The sequence below is a fragment of the Lemur catta genome, chromosome 1 (genome assembly GCF_020740605.2).
Source record: "Lemur catta isolate mLemCat1 chromosome 1, mLemCat1.pri, whole genome shotgun sequence".
Classification (NCBI taxonomy): Eukaryota; Metazoa; Chordata; class Mammalia; order Primates; family Lemuridae; genus Lemur; species Lemur catta.
Window position 1 is genome coordinate 57377583 of NC_059128.1, and position 25586 is coordinate 57403168.

At 38.0% G+C, this 25586-nt stretch overlaps 1 protein-coding gene across 8 annotated transcripts in view; it reads right to left on the reverse strand.

The window, feature by feature from the left end:
• Nucleotides 1-25586, reverse strand: part of NPAS3 (neuronal PAS domain protein 3) — an 833226-nt gene that overhangs the window by 219207 nt on the left and 588433 nt on the right. For all 8 annotated transcript variants that reach the window (XM_045568967.1, XM_045568985.1, XM_045568957.1 and 5 more), the window contains one exon: nucleotides 14852-14941. In XM_045568967.1, coding sequence (XP_045424923.1) covers nucleotides 14852-14941 — 90 coding nt within the window. The remainder of the gene's footprint in view (nucleotides 1-14851; nucleotides 14942-25586) is intronic.

Consider the following 25586-nt stretch of genomic DNA (forward strand, 5'->3'; position numbering starts at 1 on the left):
ATAAACTCCAAACAACAAAACAAACAAATCACTTCTCTTACCAAGAGCTTACTGAAGGACTGTATTGTTCTCAAAGAATATTCTCTTTACCAATTATGCCCTAATTGCATGGAGAAAGAGATAAGGTGCAATAGGAAGATGGGAGCCTTGCATTTGGAGAAACATTAAGGACAAATGGAAAAACCGGCAAATAAAGAGACCTGGCAAAAGTACCCATCATATGGGCTGCTAATATATGATTTAAGGGACACAGAAAAGGAAGTATTTCAAAGTTTAAAATATTACAGAAGATACTTTCTGCAGTTTTTTCCTTTCTTCACAAACGATCAGATGTTAATAGGGGGAGAAATGAATACAATCTGTGAATCTTGGAGTCTTACCATCTTAGTGCATTTGCTTCCTTTTCTGTGCCCACAATGGCATCCATTACTCCCCCTAGAATTTCCCAGGGTTTTGTCTCAGGGACAGGACCTCCATCAGGTTTGGCAGAAAAGGGTCAGAATTATTCTGGCCCTAGCCCATGACTGGCCTTTCCTGCATTGGTCTTTCCTCATGCCTGGCATCACTGGTACTTTGGCATCTTTGTCCATTGCATTACTGTGTGGATGGACCAAGGTTGACTAATCCTAGCAAAAGTAACCACATAGTCTTGTTCTGGTCCCACCTTTACCAGGTAAGGGACACCATGAGTTCCCTCAAAACTGATCTCTCTCCTGTCCTACTTCTACCTTCCACCAAACTCCACTCTCCAGCTTCTCTCCAGCAGAAGAGTAAGAGACATCCCTATTTAATCCTCAGGTTCATCCCTTTCACACTACCAAGCTTATCCTTCTGAGACCTGAGTCCAATGATTATCCCTCTCCCAAATCTTTAATATATCTTTTTCTGTATGCCCCAGCTTCTCAACTTAAAATTGCTGCAGCTTAAAAATGAGATCCATCAACCCTTTATTTCCCTCAAACTACCTTCATCTCCCCCTTGCTCCCTCCACCCACCTCACCCCCACCTTTACTACCAAACTGCTTGCAAGAGAGGCCAATACTTGCTGGGTATGTGAGTATCTCTGTGTTTGGGCTTCAGCTTTCACTAGTGATACTGATGATATTCAAATCACTGGTACGCTTCTAAACTTATGAGTTCCATGGCTTATTTTCTATCCTTATAATATTTTAGCTTTCTGACACCTGACCACATCTTTCCCGAAAATCTATTTTTCTTTGACTTTCCTAATGACAACTTCTCATGCTTCTTCCTTGAGGAGGATACTTGCTAGATCACTTTCCAATAATTTGTGCTGCTTCTTATATGCTACCTTCTCTTCCTCTGCCTGTCAGTAAATTGGGGTTTTTCTCAGGGTTGCCTTCTCAGCAGCTCACTTTCCCTCCTTCTTGAACTGCAAATTTTCCTTGGAAATCTCATCTAATTCTTTTGGGTCCAGGTATAATTTATATGCTAACCACTTCTTAACCTGAAACTTTGAACCCAGCCTCTCTCAAGCTCTGAAGCCTGTCTATGCAACAGATGTCCCACAAGTTTCTCAAATGCCACATGTTCAAATCCAAACTAAGTTTTAAAAACTTACTTCTTTCTTGCTTCTCACTACATTTGATCAGCCGCCAAGGCGTTGCTCTTACCAGGAAAAAACCTTCTCAAACCTATCCTGTTCTCTTTATTTCTACTGGTGTGCCCTCTCATAATCCCTTTTCATCTCTTTCCTGGACTATTTATCAGTCTTTTAATTGAAGGATTCCTTCTGTCCTCTATTTTCTTTTTTTTTTAGCCAGAATTATTATTATCTTTTTTGCCTGAAGCACAGATCTAATAATGCACATTCCCCTTTAAAACATTTTATCGCTCCCAAGGGTCTAAAGGGAAAAGTCCAATTTCCTTAGTTCACTCCAACACCCTTTCCAATTTGGCCCAGTTCTAACTTTCCAGACTTATCTCTTGCCATAAGAAATAACTTTGCATATATGTCTCCTGTTGCTTGGAATATCAACTCGCCCTTTCCCACAAGGAACATGACCATCAAGGCCTGACCTAAAATGTCACCTCTTCAGTAAATCCTTCATAAATTTCTCCAGGCAGAGTTACTCATCCACACTGTTTCCATGATTTGTACTGGATCTCTCTAGTGTAACATGTGACATTCAATATTCGTTAAAATGATTGAGACCTACTATATGTAGGTCATTATAGCTTGTTTGCCACATCTAGGGCCTCAGAGCCATTAGGTCTTTAAGGGCAGCAACTATGCCTTAGTCATCAATAGCCTCAGTTTCTAGCAGTTTTTGGCACACGTAGGTCACTCAGTTAAGTACTGGCTGAAGGCAGACGTGCATGAATACAATGAAAAGCGTGGAGAATATCATGAGTGCCCTGAGTTTACAGCCTTATCATCGATTACTGGGCCTTGTTATTAAATCTTGGAACATTTCAAATAATCTGAATATCAGAATTTTTGGGTATATGCATGTAACTTTACCAATGTTTTCAGAAGTTCATTTATATTCATTGACATTGTGAGAATAACTGTTGTATGGTTCTGAGCAGGATGCTTAATTGCTCCAAGTCTCAATTTCTCTTAACCCATAAAACTTGAATAATTCTATATGCTAATTACCTAAAACTGTCCAGAGGCAGCTAGCAATAATGGTTAACAGTGAGTGCTTTGGAGTCAAGTGGGATGGGGTTAGATGTTAGTTTTTCTACTTCCCAGTTGTATGACTTTGGGCAAGTTATTTAACCTCTTTGCCTCAGTTTTCTTATCTATAAAATGGAGGTTATAATTATGCCTAACAACAGTTAGGATTATAAGCTTTAATTGATGTAGAGTACTCAGGACAGTGCCTGGCACATAGTAAGGGCTTAATAAATGTTAGTTAGAATTATTATTAATTGTGAGGCTATAACTATGAACAGAGAAGGTCCATAGAATGATAGAAGTATCTCACAGAGAAGGCATCAGGAGTGCGCCAATCACCGGACAATAATACCTCAGAATTGTTTCGAATTTTATACGTTTTCAGTGTACTTGCTAGTTTTTAGATCCTCAGAACACCCCGTGAAAGGTTTGGGAAATGTAATAAATATGAATTGACTACATTTAAATGTCTACAGTCAATAAAATCAGTATTTATTCTAGAAAATGAAATACCCTCGTTAAAAAGAAAGTCAGTCCTTTGCATTAGCCTAGAATAAAAGGGTAACAACGAGGTATCTGCAAGAACTCCAGTTATTGACATCACTGACCTATAAACATATCCCCTTCAGCATGATATACAGCACTTCAGTACCCTTGTTTTTATATAATTGCTATTACCAAAAGCCTTTCAATTTTGAGTGCTCAAACGAGAGCAATTCATATTTCAGATAATCTGCCAACGAGGAAAACTAATTTCAAAATATTTGATCATAAAAGTTGTCCTTAGCTTCTACAGAGATAATTTAGTCAAATAATATCAGATAATCTGAAAGCAGTCTTAGCAGGAAATTGCTAGGGACTCCATCTAAGCAGCCTCCATTTGCACTTATATAAATGTACTGAAAGTGTAGGAGACTTTGACAGCCTGCCATATGTGATTTCATTCCATAGCCTACCTACTTTACCATCAAAAGTTATATCCTTTGAAGCATTGCCAGAATTACTTTACCCCAGTAGATATGCTAGATGTGCCCTTTAAAAGCCATATCATTTCTTTTCTACTCTGACTAGTTCAGGGTAGCATCTGCTCAACTAAATTCCTTTGAAGGTTAAAAATAAAATAGCCTACTTCTTCCAGGCTCCCCTCCCCCACCCCTACCCCGGTGCATAAGAAAAAATGTCCAGCACTGAATTGCAGAGAGCACAAATTTTAAAGAAGGAGCCTGAGAAATCGCCCTTTCCTTTCACACTGAAGAAAAATGAAGATTCAGGCTGCTCCAAGGTCACTGGCCTGATTAGCAGCAGAGGCAAGACCAGAACCGGGTCTCCTGGATGCCAGTCCAGAGCTCTCTCTCCTGCTTCTCCAAAGACTGAATTTCTAACAGACAAAAGGATCTAGCCAGAAACTGACAATAGGAAACACCACCAACAGAGCGCCTTAATTTTATAAACAGAAAATGAATGCTTGGATTTCATCTCCAGGAAACATTTGCTTTTCAGAAATACTCATACTTGGCACTCTCTCTCCTCAGTACTGCTGACAGTTGCAGTCAGTTATTACACTGTTGTGACTTGGAAGCTGATGCCCCCAAACAGTTCAAAATTAGTAACATCGTGATTCAGGATTGTCTGTTTTCCCCTCAGCTTGCTAATCTATGCTTCTTTTATAATTATTTTAAAAGCCACTATCTGATTTCCTGAGCACCGCCCCAGGTGTTCTTGGTGATAATGAAAGGATAAACATATCATCCAGTGTCACTGAGCAGTTGTGACATTTTAGAAATATCTTCAGTTCAACTGCTCTAATTTCAATGTATGCTACAGCCAAGGCTGCAGGCCCGTGTTTTTACTAAAGAGCTCAATGAGTCCCAGTAATTGCATGATTTACTTGTCTGCTCAAGTGAAAAGGTTTTGAAATGTAGTGGAATGGCAGGGTCCTTTCCTGGTCTTTGCAAACCCTGCAATGTCAATTTTAATTAATGAACTGGAGAAATTATGGTTTTTTTTTATTATTATTTCAGGGAATTGGTTCTCAGTCTCACCTCTTATTTTCCTTGAATTTGCATCTTCGGTCCTCAGGGATGTGTAGACTTTTCTAATTCACACAAATATGTGGATAGGACATCACAAGCATGCAAAACCTACGCTGCACAGCACTTTGAAATGATCCTGGACCACTAGTGTGAACAGTCTGATCATGTTTTCCTTTTCCAGATGACCAAGTTGCAAACAATATTCCCATTACACTTGGCAAGCGAGGCTAAGGAGACACTCATGCTTACTCGTAGGGTTCTTAAAAAGTTGTCTGCCAACAGAATCTCATTTTCCATTGTTATTTCGGATTGATCTTAAAGTGGAATGCCTCTGAACACTTTCATTTTTGTGTCCCTCTCTCTTTCCTTCACCCCCTTTTGATTTCATCCATTACGTAACAATTCTTTACATAGACATTTAAAGGCAAGAAAGGAGCTCAACATTTAAAGCAACACAAATACCACATTTGAATTGTAATACAAATAATCTTCTATTTAGTCATTTGGTGATTCTGCTAGCCTTAACATTTCTTAAAACAAAGCAAGCCTGTACATTTCAAGGGAAAGAGCTGGATCTGAGCTAGCACTATCATTCCTATTTTCTGGAAAACATTTCTCTGTGGCTCCCTTATATATATGGACAAGCACATTTACTGCAAATGTTTTTTAAGCTCCCAAAAAATATCAAGTTTAACAATTAGGGACTTGGATGAACCAGATTTAAGTATCTAATAAAGCAGGAACAAACTCGTACAGGTCTACAGAAAGATAATAAAACTTAGAGGTCTGTGAAACCATCCCCTATGTGTATGTTCCTTGAAGCTTTAGCTCTTCCCTAATGGAGAGCCAATTTTCTATTGTTTCCATAGCAAAGCAGTGCTAAAAGGGATAGCCTGTGGCCCTAAAATACTGCTTCCTTTGGGGAGAGAAGACCAAAAGAGAGGATGTTTCTTAATGTAAACTTGGCTTCTCCAAAATGTAGGCGTGAAAACTAAATGACATCTACGATTCTTTATTTGATATCCTAATGCTGTATTACCGACATACTTCTGAGAATCACCAAATGCCATACTTGGCCCATAGGTATTCTGTTACCTTTGCCAAGGGCCTTAAATTGCTCTGAAAAAACCCAATCTTAGACCATGTTATTTCTTCCCAGGGAAAACTTCTTTCTGCATACATTTTTTTGTTCTCAAAAAGTTTGCATAGTTATTGAAAGTAATAGATTTAATCTGCCAGTACATTAAAAATTAACAGCATCGGAGAAAGTTTTTGTCTTATTATCGAATGTGGTAAATTTGCAGCTGTAGGAGGCTGAGAAAGGAGGAGGAGACACCCAGAGGAAAACCTGGTTTGCTGTTTTAGTGAATCATTTTGGAAATTATTTATATCTGCAGACAAAAATGCAGTCGGCATGACAACCAAATCAGAAAGAAACCAATTGTATACATTTATATAGGCATGTGAATAGACATATATATTTATACAAAAATGCATCAAAAGATACTTTGAATGATTCAAACAATTGCTATTAGTCTCTTTAAAAATGATAATTCTAAGAAAAAGAGATTGCATCTTTAGACAGTCATCCAAAGGAGAGAGTGGGGATAGGAAAGATAAAAGCCAGGAGGAATTTGTTGTCTAAAACTAGCATCAATTTTCAGGTTATCAGCCTAGTTCTAGAACGTATGCAAAATCCTAAAGTCAGTTTCCTTATTATATTCCAACTGAAATTATCACTGAAATTGTTGCCATGTTACTCCTGTCATAAAAACCATGTCTTCTTATATAAGAGGTAAAACCCAATATAGATTGAATGTGTGTGTGTAGAAATGAAATTTGGATTTCACATGAATTTAATGATTTTATGACCTCCTTCCCAGAAGGTCAAGTTATTTCTTATTCTTCATATGAGCAGTTTGCATTCACTCATCATTCTCATAGGGTCCAGGCTAACTGAGAAAGGATAGCTGGCTTAAGTGTAGAGGTATTATTTTGCATATATTGCCTATATAAGCATTACATTATGGACAGAAATTATCTTTACTTTCCAACTTTGCATAATAAAATAAGCCATTAAATTAATACCATATAGAAAATATTGCTTGTCAGGCAAAGAAATGTATATTGCTTTCCAGAAAACCAGGGACATTACATTGCCAATGCCTGCATGAATAATACATGGGTTAATTCAGAAAAACACCGTTTCATTATTTAAAAATGAATAAATTACAGACTTAGAATGATGACTAAATTTTCTTAATCTTACTTTTGCTCAGTGCTCTACTTCAAAAATGAACCTGGAAATACTGTTTTATCCACACAAATAAAATGAGCTAGCTCCTTACAAAGTATTTTTTTTTTCTGACTCAAGATCTTCTGATCCATAAAAGGAAGAATATTCTGTCTTCCTTTTTCTCTTGCTCACTTTGAACTCCAGAAATTAAGAAGCAATGCAGAAGGTCTTCAATTCGTACATTTGAAAATGGTAAGCATATCTTGAATTACCCTCAGATTCTGTGGTTCAGTCTAACAAGAAAAGCTCCCTTTGCACAAACTTCCTGTGTTTTAGCCTCACTGTCTGGTAAAGTATGTTCAAAGGAATAAATAAGAATAACATGATTCTCATGTACAATGATGCATATTTCTTTCCTTTTCTCTCGCAGATATTGGTCTACTCTGAAGACCTGTTAAAAATCAGCCCCATTTGGGCACTGATGAAAGCACAGAGAAAGAAATGCACTGGTAATAAGAAATTAATCTGGAGTTAAAATAAGAAAAACATCCTCACACAGTGCATTTAGGGTGAGCATAAAGTGACAGCCAGCAGATTATTCTACCGATTTCTAATGCTGCAAATTCGAATGGCATTTACTAGCATAACCTTTCAACTCTGAGCACATCAATAGAGGCCGACAGTGGCTTGAAATATGATTCCTTGCAGATAGCATATCCTCATTCATCTGACTGTGCTGCTCTGTGCTCCACTGCACAAACAGCGTCTCACCCACTTCTGAGAGGACACTAATAAAAAAGGCATCAATTTTCAGCTCTAGTACTACTGTGATCTCTTTATATGTTCGACATCCAACATTAAATTAAAATGCTGTTATAAATCCTACTTTCTGAATCTGGAATGAGTGTTGGGTTTTTGTCGCATGAGACTGCAGCAAATCTTGTCAAAAGCAAGGAAGCACGTCTTGTTCACTCAGAATTAATGTTGTGGATGAAAGAAGGAGGTAAAAGGGGTTGAATATGGTGAACTGAGGGTGTAAAAGGCAGTGGGGACTGTGGCTTCAGGGTGCCAAACCAGGCAGGGTATTTGCTGCTTTCAAGAAGTGGCTAATCAAGAATTGTAATTATCAATGACAAGCTGTGTGGCAGGAAGATTACTGATCAACAGACATACACATGTCCATATATATCAACAGAAAAATGTTAAGCCTAAAAAAGTGTCAATTATTTCTCTCTGGAAGAACAATTCTTTCCAAATAACAGTGGTCCTGAAGAAACCTCATGGATTACATCAAATCTCTACAAAGAAACTGACACTGGGATTCAAAGACAAATAGCACAGGGTGACATGTTATCTGGGCCTTATGTCACTGTTACATAATTTTAAAGTTATAAAAGAAATACCTAGAATCACTGGATGGTGAGAGAACAATATTCTTAGAAACTAACATGGGTGAATTAAGACAGTTTCAGAGGATTTCTGTGTAAAGATTATAGGAGAGGAAAAAAAAAAAAAACAAAAACCCTGCCAGTACAGGGAAGAAATTGGTTAGTTTTTTCTATTTTGCTTAAGATAGCAATGCACTATAGGAGAGTGCTAGGAAATTATCCTGCTCTTTCAGATAAAATGATCCCTGCCAATATAGATTATCACCTAAGAACTATGTGAACTACAAAGTAGTAGGGGGCTTCAACAAAGATACAGAGTGCAGAGCCGTATTCTTCTGTCTGGTTCATTCATAATTATGGATGAAATAAAGAGGCGTGTGTGCCTATTTGGGAGGGAGGAGTGGAAGGGAAAGGGGGAAGAGTGGGAAGAGTGAGCAGTTCAATATCTGGATCGAACAGAGGAACTTTTTCCCCCAAGGATCCTGCCAGGAGGAACCTTGACATGCACAAAGTCAGAACGTAGACAAAGTTGCCCTGGTGAGAACGATAAGGTCACCCGTGGGATTGCTGAGATTATCTCTGTCAAGCACTCGGACAGCATGCAGTCAAATGATGCATCATGCAGTCATTTTCGGGGGGGAAAAATCAATTTCTTCACCAGATCGCTATTTGCTTTTCAAAGTGCCCTTGTAGGCCTTCACCACCAAGCATTTATCAATTTAAATGTTGTAAATTGATAATGTGCCACTGTGCCTTGTACTGTTTCTGAATTATTTTGATACTTTTATTTTCTCAATAGTCTCCAAACCCTCAGAGCTTCCACATACAAAGGGCATTTTTCTTTGTTACATTCAGAAGTGATGAACTTTTTATGATTAGTGTACAGGAGAAAAATGCAGACTTGCTTGTGGGGGTGGGGGGGGGAGCGGGGCTCACAAGCTACAGAGAATGACACATTTTTCTTCTTTTTTAAAAAATTAAGGTATGCCTACTTGAAAGACTTTAAAATAGTGGGAGCCATAAAGCACTATTTGAATTCATTTATTAGAAGAACCCCAGTTACCTTAGCATTGCATAAATTTAGAACACCAACTGCAAAAATGCTAACACCTGGCTCCATCACTGTAAGCCCTCTGCTGTGTTGAAATAATACCTTTTTTGTCTTCATATTCCAGCTCTCTAGGATGTGATGATGCCAGACAAGAGTAATAACTTGTAAGGAAAGCTAATATCTTCTTTTTTTCACCCCACTAAAGAAATACATGTATCTTTTACAAGCATGGAAGCGAGAGTATTAACCACATACTAACCTCAACTTGATTTGCATTGAAAAACACAGAATGGAAGAGTTGAGGCTTGCACTTTGGAGAAGCAAAAGAAAGACATGGCAGTTGCAAAGCATCTTTAACCTCCAGTGATTTATTGGCCCTCAGCCAAGTTATCAGGGGAATCTAATTCTTCTTTATTATTCAAATAAACCACATTTGGCACCATGGTTCCCTTTCAGAATAGCTTCACAAATAGACTGAGCTCTGTCATTTATTTGACCTTGTACTTGTGTGCTGTAGCTGTAATTTTATTTGCCATTCTATATAACAAATGCAGAGAAATCTAAAATATGGAGATGAACAACAGGGTGGGGAAAGGAATTTATGGTAAATATATCTGCAAGGCTTAAAAAAAAAAGACCAAATTTAAAACAACCATTTACCCCTTTTCACCTTCACCTCTATTAGCTCTTATATGGGCAGCCACCCTGCCCCTTTCAGCAAGCTGCCTTGAATCCAGCCAGTTTGTAACCTTGTCTGCAGCTACCTTCTGGCTGGCCTACAATAGCCAGGAAATGTCTTATATGAGGGTGGGCACTTGGTGAGAAGAAGGGAAGTGACTCACTATATGCATGCTGGGCACTGGAGGCAGTGGAGGGTGATCAGAACACACTTCAACAGAGGCTTTAGTGAGCATGAAGGGCATTTTCTAATGGTATCATACCATACATGTGTTGACTTCCTGTTTGCTCGAGGTCCCATTTTGCTGTAAACAGGACTTGATGCCAACTTGAAACCATTTTTGCTGGCATAGGTGTGCATCTGAATCATCATCCTTTACCTCATTTTCAAGGAAAAGTGTTTTCGGAAGATGTGGGTCCATTTGCATCCCCTGGCTAACCTAGTCCCATGTTCTCTGCCCCTGGCAACTATAATGCTGAATTTCGCAGAGGGACTTAGAAGAAAATGCAGGATCTGGGTGTGGGTGAAGGAAAGTTGATTTGAAACCATGCAAACCACCAAAGCAGTCAATGCTACTGTTAGGCCTCAATGCCAAAACAGAATGTCACCCTCAAAGTGGTGTGCAGCACACCCATGGCTGAGGGAGGACCCGGCTCTGTTTATGACATTTGTAATATATGTGTTTGTGTTTGCTATGTGATGTGCATCATTACAGCCTTGCTGTGAATGTGGACTCGAGTAGAAGCAAATCAGTTTGTTATAATTTACATGTTAGCCTCTAAAGAAATCCTATGGGAGACTTACTTTTAGCTTTCAGTTCCAGAAAATCTTTGCTTTCCTTAAGAAGCAATGTTTATTTTTGATAGTTGTAACTATATTTCCCTTTTTGCCTTGGCTACCATGAAGCTCACAGTGAAAACTGGTTTATTAGCCCATTGGTACCCCTTCCTATAAGCCTCTTTTTCTGTTCCTCTATGTGGTAATAGATTACCTACTTCTGTTTATCTTTTTCTTTCCCTAGTCCTTAGTTCTATTTTGACATTATTTTTATCATATGTGTTTATGTAAGCTATCTCAAATCCTTCGTGGAGAGAGGAGGGTATAAGCCAACAAATATTTCTCTAAGCTTTAAATCCTGTATCAACTAGAAATGCTTTTTATTTATCATGCAAAGTCTCTTTTGGATTCTCTGGTGATTAAACCCTTTATATCTTGGAAAAGATTTCACAAAAGTTGGCTATGTATCATTGCTACATTTTCAGTGTTAGGAAACTCATTGTTTTCTTTCTTCATTTTCACTTCTGCCTGTTCCATTATAGCTAGAGAACAGCTATAATGTCTTTAACAGCTCTGAATGCCGTCACCAGTATAAGAAGTCATTTAATCTCTATGCAAACCAAACTCAGTATCAGTATGTTGGGATCTTCCTTTAAGATAAGGCCTCAAGGTGAGTAACTGGGCATCACTTTTACACAGGAAAGCAAGTCAACGATGCATACTTCTATAACCTGAAACTACTTCTTGGAGTTTAAGTTAAAATGTGTATTTTTTACATATAAAATCAAAAGGGCAAAGTCAAAGGGCTGTTGAGGAGGTTCAGACATCATCATCGTTCACGTCATTCCCATCATCACAATAATATGAGAACACTTTAAAGACAACACCCAGCATGCAAGCGCTCTGTACACCAGCAGCTGTTCCACGCAATGCAGTGGAAGAGAAAATCTGCTCTCTCTTCTCATGCTATGTAACAGAGCTCAGCAGAAGTTTCCCTACTTTGTTTTCTCATGAGCCAAAAAAGAATCCTAATTCTTTCCTGAGCATAAGCCGTTTTAAAGCCACCATATTTATTTACATGTTGAAAGAAAATAAAACTGAGGAAGAAATATCTTGAGAGTTAGAAATGCAGATACAGCTATGCTCTGACTACCAAACTGGCATGTGAGCAATAGTCCTCAAAAATTTCACTGGACAAGTTTTTAATGATACAGTTACACATTGTCTCCATTTAACAAAAATATTTAAAAAGGAAAGGAGAGACCATAAACTTAATCACTATCTAGAATTTGATGGAATAACAATTTACCCAAAGGTGTAGAACACCAGCAAAGCATTTGCTTTGCATTTAATTAAAGGTATGGGGGTGTGTGTGTGTGTGTATTTGTAAAAGAGCAAATGCTTAGTTGAATAACTTAGAGTATATTTACTTCGTATATCACCCTTGAGCACCCCACAACCCCCACAACTGAAAAAGAGCACTGAAGAAATTTGAAGAGTTACATCTCAGGAATCTCAGTTTTCCTATCAGGATTTAGAACCTTAACTGGGTTGAAAAACTCTTTCCTAAAGTTTTAACACAGATTGTTTTTCCCCTCATGGTTTGGGCATTTAAAAACATACCATGCTCTTATCACTTTATTTTCATGCGAACCCAGAACTATTCTTAAACTTTAGTTTTGAGCTCTAAGTATATAAATTGGTATATGCACACGTCACTTTCTACTGATTTACCTTTCATCATTTCAGTTGTGTAACGCTGCCAAATGAAGACCTCTGTCTCATGTCTCATAGCTGCATATTTGACAATTTCTGCCAGCACTGAACACATCCACCACAGGAGAAGGCAACAGCACATTTCACCCATGGTCTGCCCCTGGTAAGTCAGGATGCTGACTATTGGTAGGCACTTTAAAATCCACTGCATACCGAAGCAGGGACTTAACTGCACAAAAGTTGCCAGATACTGTACTATATCTATATAGCTGCTTTATTCTGTAGAAATCTCAATTATTTGTCTCAGATTTTAGGAAAAGATTGACTTAATGATACAGTAGAGAAGCAGTAAAATAAACTGCTTTTAAGGAGAAACCAGCACAGGGTTAAAGCCAAAATTTTCTTGAACAGATGATATTTCAGATGGCCACACTATTCCAGATGCATCAATTTCCTTGAAAATCCAATCCATATATGTGCATATGCTGTGCTGGCAGGAGGACTGACTGAAATGGCCAAAACCCAAGAGCTAATATTCTTTTGGCCAGAATAATGCAATTATTATTTTCCTAGCTATCAGTCTAAGCATACAGAGCCATCTGTTATGCAAAGCAAACATACACATCTCAATTACAGAAAATGCAGTTGCCTTGACAGAATTTGGATTACACCACTAACCAGGGCTGCAAAATGTGTTTTGAGCTACTATATAATGGATGCTTTTCAGGAGTTCCCTAATTAGCATTTACCTGCTTAAACTAATTATTCATCCTTCTTCCTTACTGGCTTATTAAACTTTGTTGGATACTCTGCATAAAACAGATGAACATGGGCATTGCAGAACAAACAGTGGCGTCTTCAGTTCTACAGAACATTAACAACATGGTGGCACACCAATTTCAAAATTGAAGATGCTCAATACTACATTCCAGACAGATTAAGACAAGGCTGAAAGTCTATTAAAGGCTATTACAAAACCAGAGATTTCAATGAGATACAAGAATACTAATACTGAGTTAACAATAGCTCAGTTTCCATCATTTGGTTTCCACGTAAAACAGAATTACTCTATGTACTACAGCCAGTAGTTTACATGTTCTTCAAGAAAGCATTAACAGACCAGACTCTTGTTTGGATTCTCAACAGTAAATAATCAAATTTGGCAGTGTTTCTCCTCCTCCCTCAACCTTCCTCAAATGCCAAATCTCTCTCTTTATTATTTCCCAATGTCTTTCTTGATTTAGCTGTTACCCAGCAAACTCACTAACAGCCAAAACGTTCCAGCCGTGCTGGATGTCTCCTTAGAGCTGTGCCAACTTTCAGAAGCAATGAGTTTGGGGTGGGTCCTACTTAAAAGGAGGGAGACAAATCTTATCTCCATCTTTAGCTTCAAGGGGCAACTGAGTGAGAGGTAGATTATCCAACTTGGCAGATCATCACACAGAGACAAAATCCCTCCCACCAAGGCTATATTTTCCTCGTGCCAAACCACCAGATGAAAAGGGTCAAACTCAGCCAATCACCTGTATGGGCACAAATACCCAGATGTTCAGCATTTTTATGGAGAAAACATCTGGATAATTAACTGAATTGCAAACTTTGCTTCAGGATATTTTGGCATTCAGTAGATGCAGCCTGTGTCTTGGAATCTACTGGAGCTAAAATTTTTGTATTCCAGGGGAATATCCAGAACTAACATTCAGGATTTTGTCCCTGCCCCATCGGCCTCCATTTTCTTTTCTTTTACCCTCCAACAAACATGTGTGAGTAATTACACGGCAAATAATGAAAGGCTATCTTATTTTATGAAATTGTCTTTCAGCATTAAGAAGCATTTGCAAAGGCAGCAAAATATATCCTTACTGGAACCCTCCTTGCAACACATTTTAATGGTCTCTTTAAGCATTTCTTGACTCCAAATGACTCCTGCCATTGTGTCAGCTCCCAAGATAATGCAGGGTACTCCATAAACATCCAGTAATAGGACACAAGGGAAGCACTATTAGTGTGTCCCTTTCCTACCCGGCACAGAGGTTTCAAAGTTCACAACAACCAAGGGAAGAAACTTCATTTGTTCTCAATAAATTAATAATGATCTCTGGGGGGCGGAACGGGGTGGGGGAATAAAGTTTTTGAGCACAAGTTTATTCTGAACGTTCAACACTGACACACAGGTTTCTCACTGACTTTGAGAGAAGAGTTGGGTAGAGCTATTAAATAGTAAATCTGATAATTCATGCTAAACAGAATATTCCTTGAAGAAGGAAAAGCATAAACCTAAAGGAGACTTCACAATCACCACCAAGAATCTAAATTATTTTACTTACTTGTGAGAGGCCTAGGTAGATGGAGACTGTTTCAGAAATGTACAAAAATTTTCCTTCTTGATTTAGTGCAAATACAAAGCCATCCAGGGACTGCAAGAAAAAATAAACAAATGAATAGGTTAATAAATGTATATGATGAATACTAAATTAATAGGGCAACGGAGAAAAGGAGAAAAGAACATTGAATTTAAGACCATTTTTTCTTCATGTTTAACAAAAATCCTAAGATCTTTTAGTACTGCATTACATACACATGAAAGGCCTGAATTAAGACTACAAGCTTTGCTTTATTTTAGGGACTTCCTTATTTCTCCATCATTTTGATCAAGACACATTACATTCACATATAAAATAAGGTCATTTATGAGATGTCATCTTTATTTTTTTTTTGGATTCACTGGTTACTGAGAATAAATCAGCAAGATTCTCTGTTAGACAGCTGAACGGGAAGGAAGATTGTAATGCAATGAAAGAAAAAAAGAGTTCCTATACGAAAAACAAGTGAAATCACCACTTGAACTACTATGGACATCAACGATTTGCTAATTAATAAAGAATTATGCCCTCCTCGCTCCCAGTGCCCATTGCTGGAACAAATAAGAAAAGTCAACACATTATGGGTGAATGTTCATGGGCTGAAACCTTACGAACTGAAATCCCGTTTAACAAAACTCAATATTAAAATTTTAGTGATAGATCTAGTTTCTATCACAACTACTGAAATGAAAACAAAGGGAGACAGAACGAATGAACAAAGGAAGAAAGAGAGAGAAGCTACACATCATCTGTAACTCCTAAAACCTCAGTCCACTTTCCAAATAGAGGGTTGCGTTTTCAGTTTGATGAATAGTGTAAATCATCATGAACTCCAACTGCAATATACCACTCAGATTGAGAATAAATTTGTTTCAAATTCTTGCACCAAGTGCATTTTATGCCCTCCATCATCCTCACATCTTTTTTTTGGCTTTATTTATTTATTTTTTAATGAAGGAGGTTACACAAGTGCTACTTGCACAGGAAAAGAAGTTTTAAAGATTAGTGATGTTAACAAGGATTGTCAATTTGCAAATACACGACATCTGCACTAGGAACAAGGTACATGGAAACACTAAATTAATGACATAATTTTTAAAATATAAAAAGGTAGAAGTGTGTAAAATTTAGCTAGAAATATGTGCCTCCTCAAATCCTAGCAATAATTTAAGTCTCCTAAAATACTGAATTTTGGGAGGAAACGTACACATATACAAATTATAAATATTTATATATGTATGTATGTATATGGGCATGTGTGTACATATTTATATAAACATATATGTATGAAATTTTGATTTCTATGCTTCCTGACCCGTTTTCACTGCCCCACTGGTCAAACATTATGCGTGGCACCCAATCCCTTCCTCTGATTTACTGGGTTCTGAAAACAATTCAAAAATCACATTATATTGCTCCATAAAAGAGCAAATTACATGACCTACAAGGCTTTAGTTAGGACAGTACAATAATAACAGCTTATATTTATTAAGCAACATGTGCTAAGCAGTTTGCACATACTGCCTCTTTTAATCTTGACAAGTACTATATGAAGTTCTTATTACATTTTACATTTATCTACATTTTACATACCAGGGAATTGAGGCTTACTGAAGTTAGGAAACAAGTCTATCTCCTAGTTTGGAGTTTGAATTTGAACCCTGTCAATCAGACTCAAGAACTAACTATACTGCCTTCAGCTAAAAACAAAGATTCTCTAATTGATATGTGTGAATTAATGAAAAGATAAATATTCACAGCATTTCTGAAGTTAAAATATATATAATAACAGGCAGCCTATGACTTTTTAAATATCATCACTTGCTTCTGAATGACCTGTTCAAATGATGGAATCTCCACCATGGGGGAAGGAGACAAAGGGGACGTGGGATGACAAGAGAGTTCAGTTCCTAAGTGACTTCCACAAGAGGTCACCTGGTCACCTCGGCTCTGTAATATGTCCCCTGGGACCAGCTATGGGGAATAAAATACCGTCTAAGAGAACTGGGCTCCTTACCTTTGACAAACCTGCCAAACCCTCTGGAGCCTTGTCAGATAGAAGCTCTCAGACATAGAGTGTGGTACAGTGGAAGCTCACTTTGAACCCATGCAAAGGGACAGAAGTTTCCTTCCCACAAAAGTTTGGGAAGGATCTCATTTCGACATGTTTTCACTTCAAAGAAGATGTCCCCTGGGGACGACTCATGAGAGTTAGGACCCTCCTCTAATTTGACCATCTGTCCCCTTGGAGAAAAGGGGCTTGTTAGGTTTTCCATTCAACCTATAGCCATAGAACGGCACATAATCACAGAGAACTGCGTAAGCCATCTCCTCAACTGTAACATGCCACTGTCAAATTAGGGTGACAACACAGAGAGATCACAGGAGGACTCTGTGGAGACAAGGGATAGTTGGAAGTTTAGTTGGGAACAGACGAAAAGACTGATGAAGCTGGTGTGGGGATAATATCCTATTTTATAGGTGAGGAAACTGAGGCACAGAGCGCCTAAGTGGCTGAATAAGATCAGGTAGCTGTGAGCAGGCAGAGCGAGGATGAAATCTTCTGCACTCCTATAATACCATCAAAGCATTTACGGCATTGTATAGTTCTGGTTGGCTGATTTAGTTACCAACTAGACTTCCTCAACAGTAAGGCAATGCCTATTTATCTATGTTTAGCCAGCACTTAACAACTGCTCCATCAAGACTAACTAAATCCATTGCTGCCTCCAAGCTCAATGCTTCCTTTCCCTTATATCACACATGCCACAATGACTAAAAATGATAGAAATTATTTTCTCAAAGAGTCCTTGTTTATAGAGCTATGAGATCATTTGCAGATTCAGATGTCACAGATTTCTACTTTGGTCTGGGATAGCTCCTGATATTTGGAATATCAGAGATACAGTGGATTCTTTTATAGTACTCCCAAGCATTCAGTGCTCTTCCTAAAAAGATGTGTCATTTGCCATCTACATATATCTTTTACTTTCTAACTAATGGGGATTACAATTTTTAACATCAGGTTCAGATCTGATGCACTCACTAAAACACTGGAGGAGGTTTGGGCACTATAGCAGGGAAGGAATATCTAGGGGCTAAACATCTGATGCTATTAAGCAGCAGCGATCTAAGAACTGGCCAGTTTTGTTTGGCAAAAACAGAGGCTTCAACACATGTTCCAATTTCCTGGTGAGATTAAAATGAGTCTATGTCTACATGACACAAAGACATCCAGTCAATTCAATTAAAAATAACAGCCAATTTGGTAGGGGGAAAAACTAGTCAGATTAGTTGTTAGTCATCACAGAGGTTAAAAAAGAAACAACTGGTTAATTAACCATATTTTTCACTTTTATGCTTATCATTTTGGTCAATTATATCTATAGTCTGAAACAAATGTCCCTAACTCTGGTTTGATTACCTTTCAGATAAAGAATGTGATATGAAATCAGGTCTAAAGTGGATTCACAAGGTCAGTTTCCACATAGCCATTACCTTCTGATTCAGGGTCATCCCGGTCTACAGCTAGTTGTATTTTGCCACTTGGAAAAGTTTGAAGAGCAGCACCAATGTTGGTTTAATTTGGGCATCTCAATTTAAAAAGGTGGGAGGAGGAAGGAAACATTCAGTCAGTTAGTTCTTGGAAACCAAATGTGATTAATCTGAAAGTTCTGTGGAATTTCTTAAAATTTTGAATTGAGAAAGCTATTATATACTGTGCTATTCAATCACTGCAGGCTACTTTTTAATTTTTTTTTCAACTGCCCACTGTTTTCAACAGGCGCCAATTAAGATTCTGAGGTCAAAGGGTTAATTACATCTTCTTACCCACTATGTAGAATTTTCTGATTATTAACTAAGGTTGGATTAAGATGAAAAAGAACCTACACAAATGTTAATGCTAGTCCCTCCTCGAGAAGATTTATTATAAAGCCATGCTGAAATCTATCTGCCTTCCTCAAAGCAGATGGAGAACAAAATCTTAGAAGAAACAGTAAAACAGACGTTTTAAAGACATGCAAGTATCTGATTTATCAGGACAGTTTTCTTATTACTGAAAACAGTTCTTAGCTACCCAGACAGGGCTGATAGGAGAGTTCCTTTGTCACAGCCCAGTAAGTCTATGAGGTGCCCATGCAAAGAGTGAGGCTTGGATACAGAAGTCAGGAGCTACAGCATCTCTGAATAATAATGCTTGTAATTATAATTTATATCCCCGGACATCAGTGTAACATTTTAAAGTATATGGCACACTTTCTTAACTCCAAAAGCTGAACGATTCCTGCAGTATTTGTCAAATAAGGAGGTTATTTCCTTGCAGGGTATAAAATTAGCTATAGCTTCATGATTGAAGGTATACTAACATTTAATGCACTGTGCTAAATAGATTTATATTTGTCAAAGGCATTTTGTTTCTGGTTTCCTTTTTATGCATATTCCTCTGCAGCCAGATTTCACAGAGTGAAATCTTACTATGTTGTTCTTATAGGGGCAATTCTCATATACATAACCACTCTGAAATTAGTGGTTCTTTCTTCTACATTCCAGCACAGAAGGGAGAAAAAAATCACCCCAAAGTCTTTTCCTATGACTTAACTCCAGTTAGAGAGAAGAATTACCAGTAGGCTAGGTTATTTTAATGACAGATTATTTTAAACTAAGCCTTCACCATCTGTTCCACCCCCTAATTATGAATGCAAAAAGAACATATTTCACAATTACATCAGTAAAAAAGTAAGATATACATGATTTAAATGCATGCATGTGCTCCTTGTCCAATGTGCCATGCATCTGTGATGTTCTTCTAATTCAGGCTCAGACTGCAGAGAAAATACTCATCTGTGATAGAATACAGTCTCTAACACACTCAACTTTCCCTCTCAACCTAGAGTTCTTCACTGTTGTGACATAATTCTGTTAGGATAAGAGCAGAGCCCAAATTTGAACACTATGCTTATCAGACATTAGAAACAAGGATTTTGTAACTGTTAAAACAGCTTTGCTGTTAATAAAAAGAGGCTCTCTGAGAAAACTGCCTCTGTTACCTGAGCAATGGGTCAGCATCTGGAATAGGTGGGTCTTGCTCTGGAACTGCCTAAGAAGCCTGGCCTGGAGAGTAAGGATGGGGCTCTAGTACCTATCTTTCTACTCTGTTTTTGGCAGCAGTTAAAAGAGTTAGAAAGAAAAAAAAATATTTATTAAATTTTTTGGTCTTTGGATACAATCACACTTTGATAGAGCTCATTAAAATGCCACACTGTCCTCTGAATGCACTCAGGAGGTGATGCTATAGTGCTCAGGCACGCACATGTGGACTCCCAGCAACTTCGAGGAGAACCTGGACAGTGCCCAAGGGCCCACATGTATCTGTTTATGGGGAAGAAAAAGATTTCCAAATTTTGTCTTTGCAATCTGACTTTTAACAATCCAGCACTGTGCAGAAACAAAAGGCGTATTTTCATAAATAGGAATCTAAGTCAAGTATATTTTCTCAAAGTGGATAAAAGCACACATCAAAGGTTTGGACTTTATTTAACTCTTAAGAATCTTCCAGAGCTTTCTGTCTCTTTCCTTGCCTTCCAGTGAGTCAATCACATGAAGGATAGTGTAGGTTCATCTTATCACGTACCAAAGGCCACATGTTTCCCAGTCACAACACCAAACTGGGTTATTTAGGTTGGGTTTGACTATTTTGCCACTTAAAAAAAAAATCCACAACAGCAAAATGCAACACCTCAAAACACATTTAAGAGTTTCCTAAAATACGTAAATCCAAACATCTTAGGTGAGAAAATAGTTCAGAGAGGCACAGACAGCCTCTCTTCACTTCTTACAGGAGAGGTACCAGAATAAAAGGGAAGATGTTGAGCTAGTGAAATGTTAAAACATGTGAAGAACAAAGACATCTGCTTTCTGAGCAAAGAGATCAGGTTTTGCTTCTGCTCATTAAAATTCCATTTTGTGGGAGCTGTGTATCAAAGTGCTGACCTTTTTTCTCTGGGATGCTAGTTCAGGCCTTACATCCAGTCTTGAGGGATGTAGATTTCTTGATATGAACATCCAGCCAAATGGACAACAGGCTCTGGTATAAAGACAGTGTGTGGCATTTGGTGGAATCACACGTGCCTCTGAGCCACCAGGGGCGGCACACAGACCCCACATTATCTGTGGCGTGTCCTAGGGGACCTGGGGCTCTGCCTGGGACACAAGTGAGCATGAGCTACGTCACAAACTCCCTGTGCCTCGAGGAGCGGATTCCCACTAGTTATTCTAAGGCACAAACAACACTGGAATGTGAAAACATCCCCGTTTTGCACATGTGGTATATTAATTTACTGAAAGGTACGCTCTTCAGAATCTGGGGGCTAATTCCTTCCTGTGCCTCCCTCCCTTTGAATTCAGAGTTTTCTTTCAAGTCAAAGGAGGAATCCCCCTTGGCAGAAGTAACATAAACAATACATTGCATTGGTCCTGAAGGGCCTAAAAATGTCACTGCTTTGCTTTGGCTAGACACACGGTGCTCGGTCATACACAGGCTGCCAGGTATCTTTCAAGTTGTTGGCATTAAACAAAGCAACAGAAAGAAAAGAAGAAATATTTATTTGACACCCTGTAGATTATAGACTACTGGAAAATAGGAAGGTCTTTTCATTTATTAATATATATATAAATGAATATATATTTTATGTATATCAAACATATTACCTAAATTACATATAATGTATGAATATATCTGTTATTTTATTCTATCACAGGATGTCACAAACAATGCTGAGTTTACTCAATATTCAGCAGGGTAGAGGGAAAGAAAACATTTGTTAGGCAAATTACAGAGGTCGCATGTGAGGTAGGTATTATTTAATCCTACTTTATAGATGAGGAAGTTGTGGCTCTGAGAAATTAAATGCATTGCCCAATGTCACACAGCTCATATGTGACAGAGCTAAGAAAGCAGGATCCTTTGACTGCTTTTCCTCCTGCTGCTTAAACTACCTGCGAGGTATTTTAGTTGTTTCACACACCGATATAGCTGTGTGGAATCTTTGCCTTGTCCAGCATTTCTTTCCACAGAAGCAATTCTTATGTACCTTCTGCTAAGAAAACACCCGATGGCTGCTTCAGAAAACATGTGTTGAGTGCTTACTATGCATTGGGCTCATAATGGCCTGGGTTTCACAAAGATGAACAAGACAAGATCTCCACTTGCAAGCTGCCTCCTTAAAGAAAATTCATCTGTGGCATCCGAGACTAAGAAAATGAGTAAAGTCGAAAATCAGCTTTATAAAACAGAAAACCCCAAGGCAAAGGCAGTTTCCAGTTTAGGATCTCCTGAATACATAGTGTAGGCCCCTGTATCACCCACCTCTATACTTCTACTAAGCTGATTTTTTTTTTTTATGCAGGGGGGAAAGGCATGAAGTGATGGATTTTGAAAATGTACAGTCAAAAGACTACCAGACCTTGAAGAAATTCCCATGCCTTGGAAAAAGATTCTTGTGCCTAGAAGTGATAGGGAACCCCACAAGTTAATAAACAATTCCCAGGAAAACTGCATCTCCCAATAGGCAGCTGGTGTAAGATTAGACCACATATACCAGATATGGGCAGCCAGAACACTGACCCCCTTTCCTGTCTCAAAGTTTTTCATTCAGATTTATGGGTTTTTCCCCGCCCCCCGGTAATGTATATACCATCTTATATAGAAATCAATGTGAAAATAAGATAGACTTTACAGATATTTATTTTACAGTCATGTTTACCTGAAAGTACATCCTCAATGTTGTTAGATAAACCCATACTGTGCTTCTGTTACGGCCGATCATAACATGAACCTGATTATTCACTGGGCAGTGGGTAACTTTAAAAAACAGGCTTTTCAAGAGAAAATAATAAATGCTTTGTACAGGTATTCCTTTAGGTAAGAGGTTTGTGTCAGGGGTAGTAACAATGATTAAAGAACCCTGTAATGAATTTAGCATATTAAAAGACCATTTGGAGACCTCAGACACTAATCTGGTGCATTCATGTGTTTCATTTCTAGGAACATTTTATTTGTATCTCCAGGGAAAAGGCATAAAAAACATTTGTACTGAAAGGAACGTGATTGTTAAAAATGTCATTTAGAAATTCTGGTTGGGGATAATGCTTGGGCCATGAAAACCTTCTATGTTAATTTCAGGAAATTGTTGTGACTAGGTTTTTTGCTCTTTATGTATCATTCATATAATTAATAATTAATTTTTAGTAAACCCACATAAAGCTATAAATGTGATGGACTTATAATAGAGAGTAGCATTTGGTTCCTGAAATTCACCATGCTCAGAATTGTTTTTGAAATCTTTTGCGAATAATTGCACCTCTTCCAGGTCCTACATTTTACAATATTGAAATCTTTATATTGGTTTTCCACACATGCCAAATGCTTAGAAACTATGTTGCTTCAGTGCTTTAGTTCCAGAATTTAGCTCCACACAAAGCAGAGATACACATTTACAGGAAAATCAATTATTCTGGTGGAATGGGGACCTGTGCTGAATGATCTCTGGATAAACAGCTTGGTTTACCGCTCACTATGGCTCTCTTGGCTGCTTTGCTGACCTTCATTCACTTCACAGTTGGCTGTTGAGTCCAGGTGAGAAGGACCAGCATACACTGCCTGTCCACAGAGCTCTCATCCTGTTCGGGGCTCTAAGGAAATGCTTCTGTTCTTATGCCCACATGCCTAACTACTTAACACATGTGAAATGAAAGAGATGGTGGATTTTTATGGTTCACTTATATACTTGCACATATCCAAAGCATAACAACAAATGTCGCAAGAAGTCTTCATATCAGAGGAACTCTAGATGATTATTCAAAATAAAGCAATTCTGCATGTGAACTTTGCTGACCAAATTTGTTAGGTGTACATTAAAGGATGGTCTAAATTTATACAAGTAAAAACAGTAGTGCTTTCTCAGGTGGCTGAGGCAGGAGAATCACTTGAGCCCAGGAGTTCAAGTCCAGCCTGGGCAACATAGTGAGACTCTGTCTCTAAAAACAAAACAAAACATAAAACAAAGCAAAACAAAACCAAAAACAGTGGCATTGGCTTTTATTGATCCTATTGATCCTGGCTTCTGTGGTCTAATTCAGGAACAGAATGAAAGGATTGGGCTGGGGTGTCAGGTTTTTGGTGCTGGTAATTTTGTGGGATGAAGACATTAGTAAAGAAGAAACTTAAATTCTAGTATTTTCCACTGGTTTACTTAAAGTGAATCTTTGTTTATTTTTTAAATATAAAAAATGAGACTGGATTTTCCTTCCTCTTTCTGATTCTACTTCAATGACCATCCTTCCTGGAAAAGAATTCCATGCCATCACTGAAGAGGAACTGGCCATTTTATTATTTGAATTTCCAGGATCAAAAGATGCTTTAACCAAAATCTCAATAAGTTTTAACAGCAATAATGTGACTAAAGTTATCTATAAAGAAGCTAAGTATTACTGATATGCAATGTCGAAAAAGACTGCCTTGAATGTAAAATCAGACATGCTAAGGTGATTTGAAGAAGGCAAAGAATGTATCAAACTGTGGAAACCATGGGGCTCACTACCTCCATGCCTTTCTGACCCACACATCAAACAGCAAACATAGTAGACTCTATCCTCTACTTTAACCACTTGACTGATATGTCAAATGATCACTATGATTATTATTTTTCCTTTAAAATAGGTGCTTAAAATTGTCTTAAAAAGCATCTGAAAAGGTATACCTCTGTTTTGAAGTCAAAGGTTTTATCAGAGTAATGGATTGTGGGTATCAAAAAGCAAATTATATTCAGCACATGAATTATCAATACATAGTGATTTTTTTCAGAAACAGATTCATTCTTCAATATTTGAGATACCTGGACGTTTGGTTATAAATAAATATACTCTAAAGGTTCTCATACATGTTATTAGAATTGCAAAATGAGGATAGAGCATTTCTTGGAGCTAATAATGCTACCACATAAATTTCCCAGGGCAGAAGGAGGTGTCAAAGTTTTTGTCCAGATATAGCCTTTCCTTTCCCCTCTGTCCTGGAGTACATCATCCCACGTGATCCTCCCCTTTCCTGGGTTCTTCTGTGAAGTCAGGGGCTGGTAACTGACATCTCAGATATCTGCCAAAGAATGACAGCCCTTGTTATTTTGCTTTCTTCTAAGCAGCACAGAGTATAAGCCTGCTGGGCAAGTCTAACTTGCCGTGCACTTTGTCTTGGGCTATTTGGCATAGGTTGCCACGGAACGCCTTCTATCTATTTTTACTACAGAGCCCTTATCACCTAATATACCTGAGTAATCACTAGATAAACTGTTTTCAGTGACTTAGGGCCATCTGGTTTACTGAAATTGTATAACAGTCATAATAGTATACATCCTACAGGGGATTTGCTGCAACAATAATCTAGGTTATGCATGATCTATTTGAATACACTGATGTGCCAATCTACTGTAATTCCAAAAGAAATTTGCAGTTGGTCATATTGATAATTCACTCACTAGAAACCTTGAATCAATAGTCTCAGTCTAATTCTAACATGCACAATGATTGTTTACACACCCTCTTGTCTTAAATAGCTAAAGATATGTTAGAACAAAAATAATTTGAAAATGGATGTGTTCCAGCATTCAGTGAGTTTGACAAATGGCAGTCTACTTCTCAATGACTA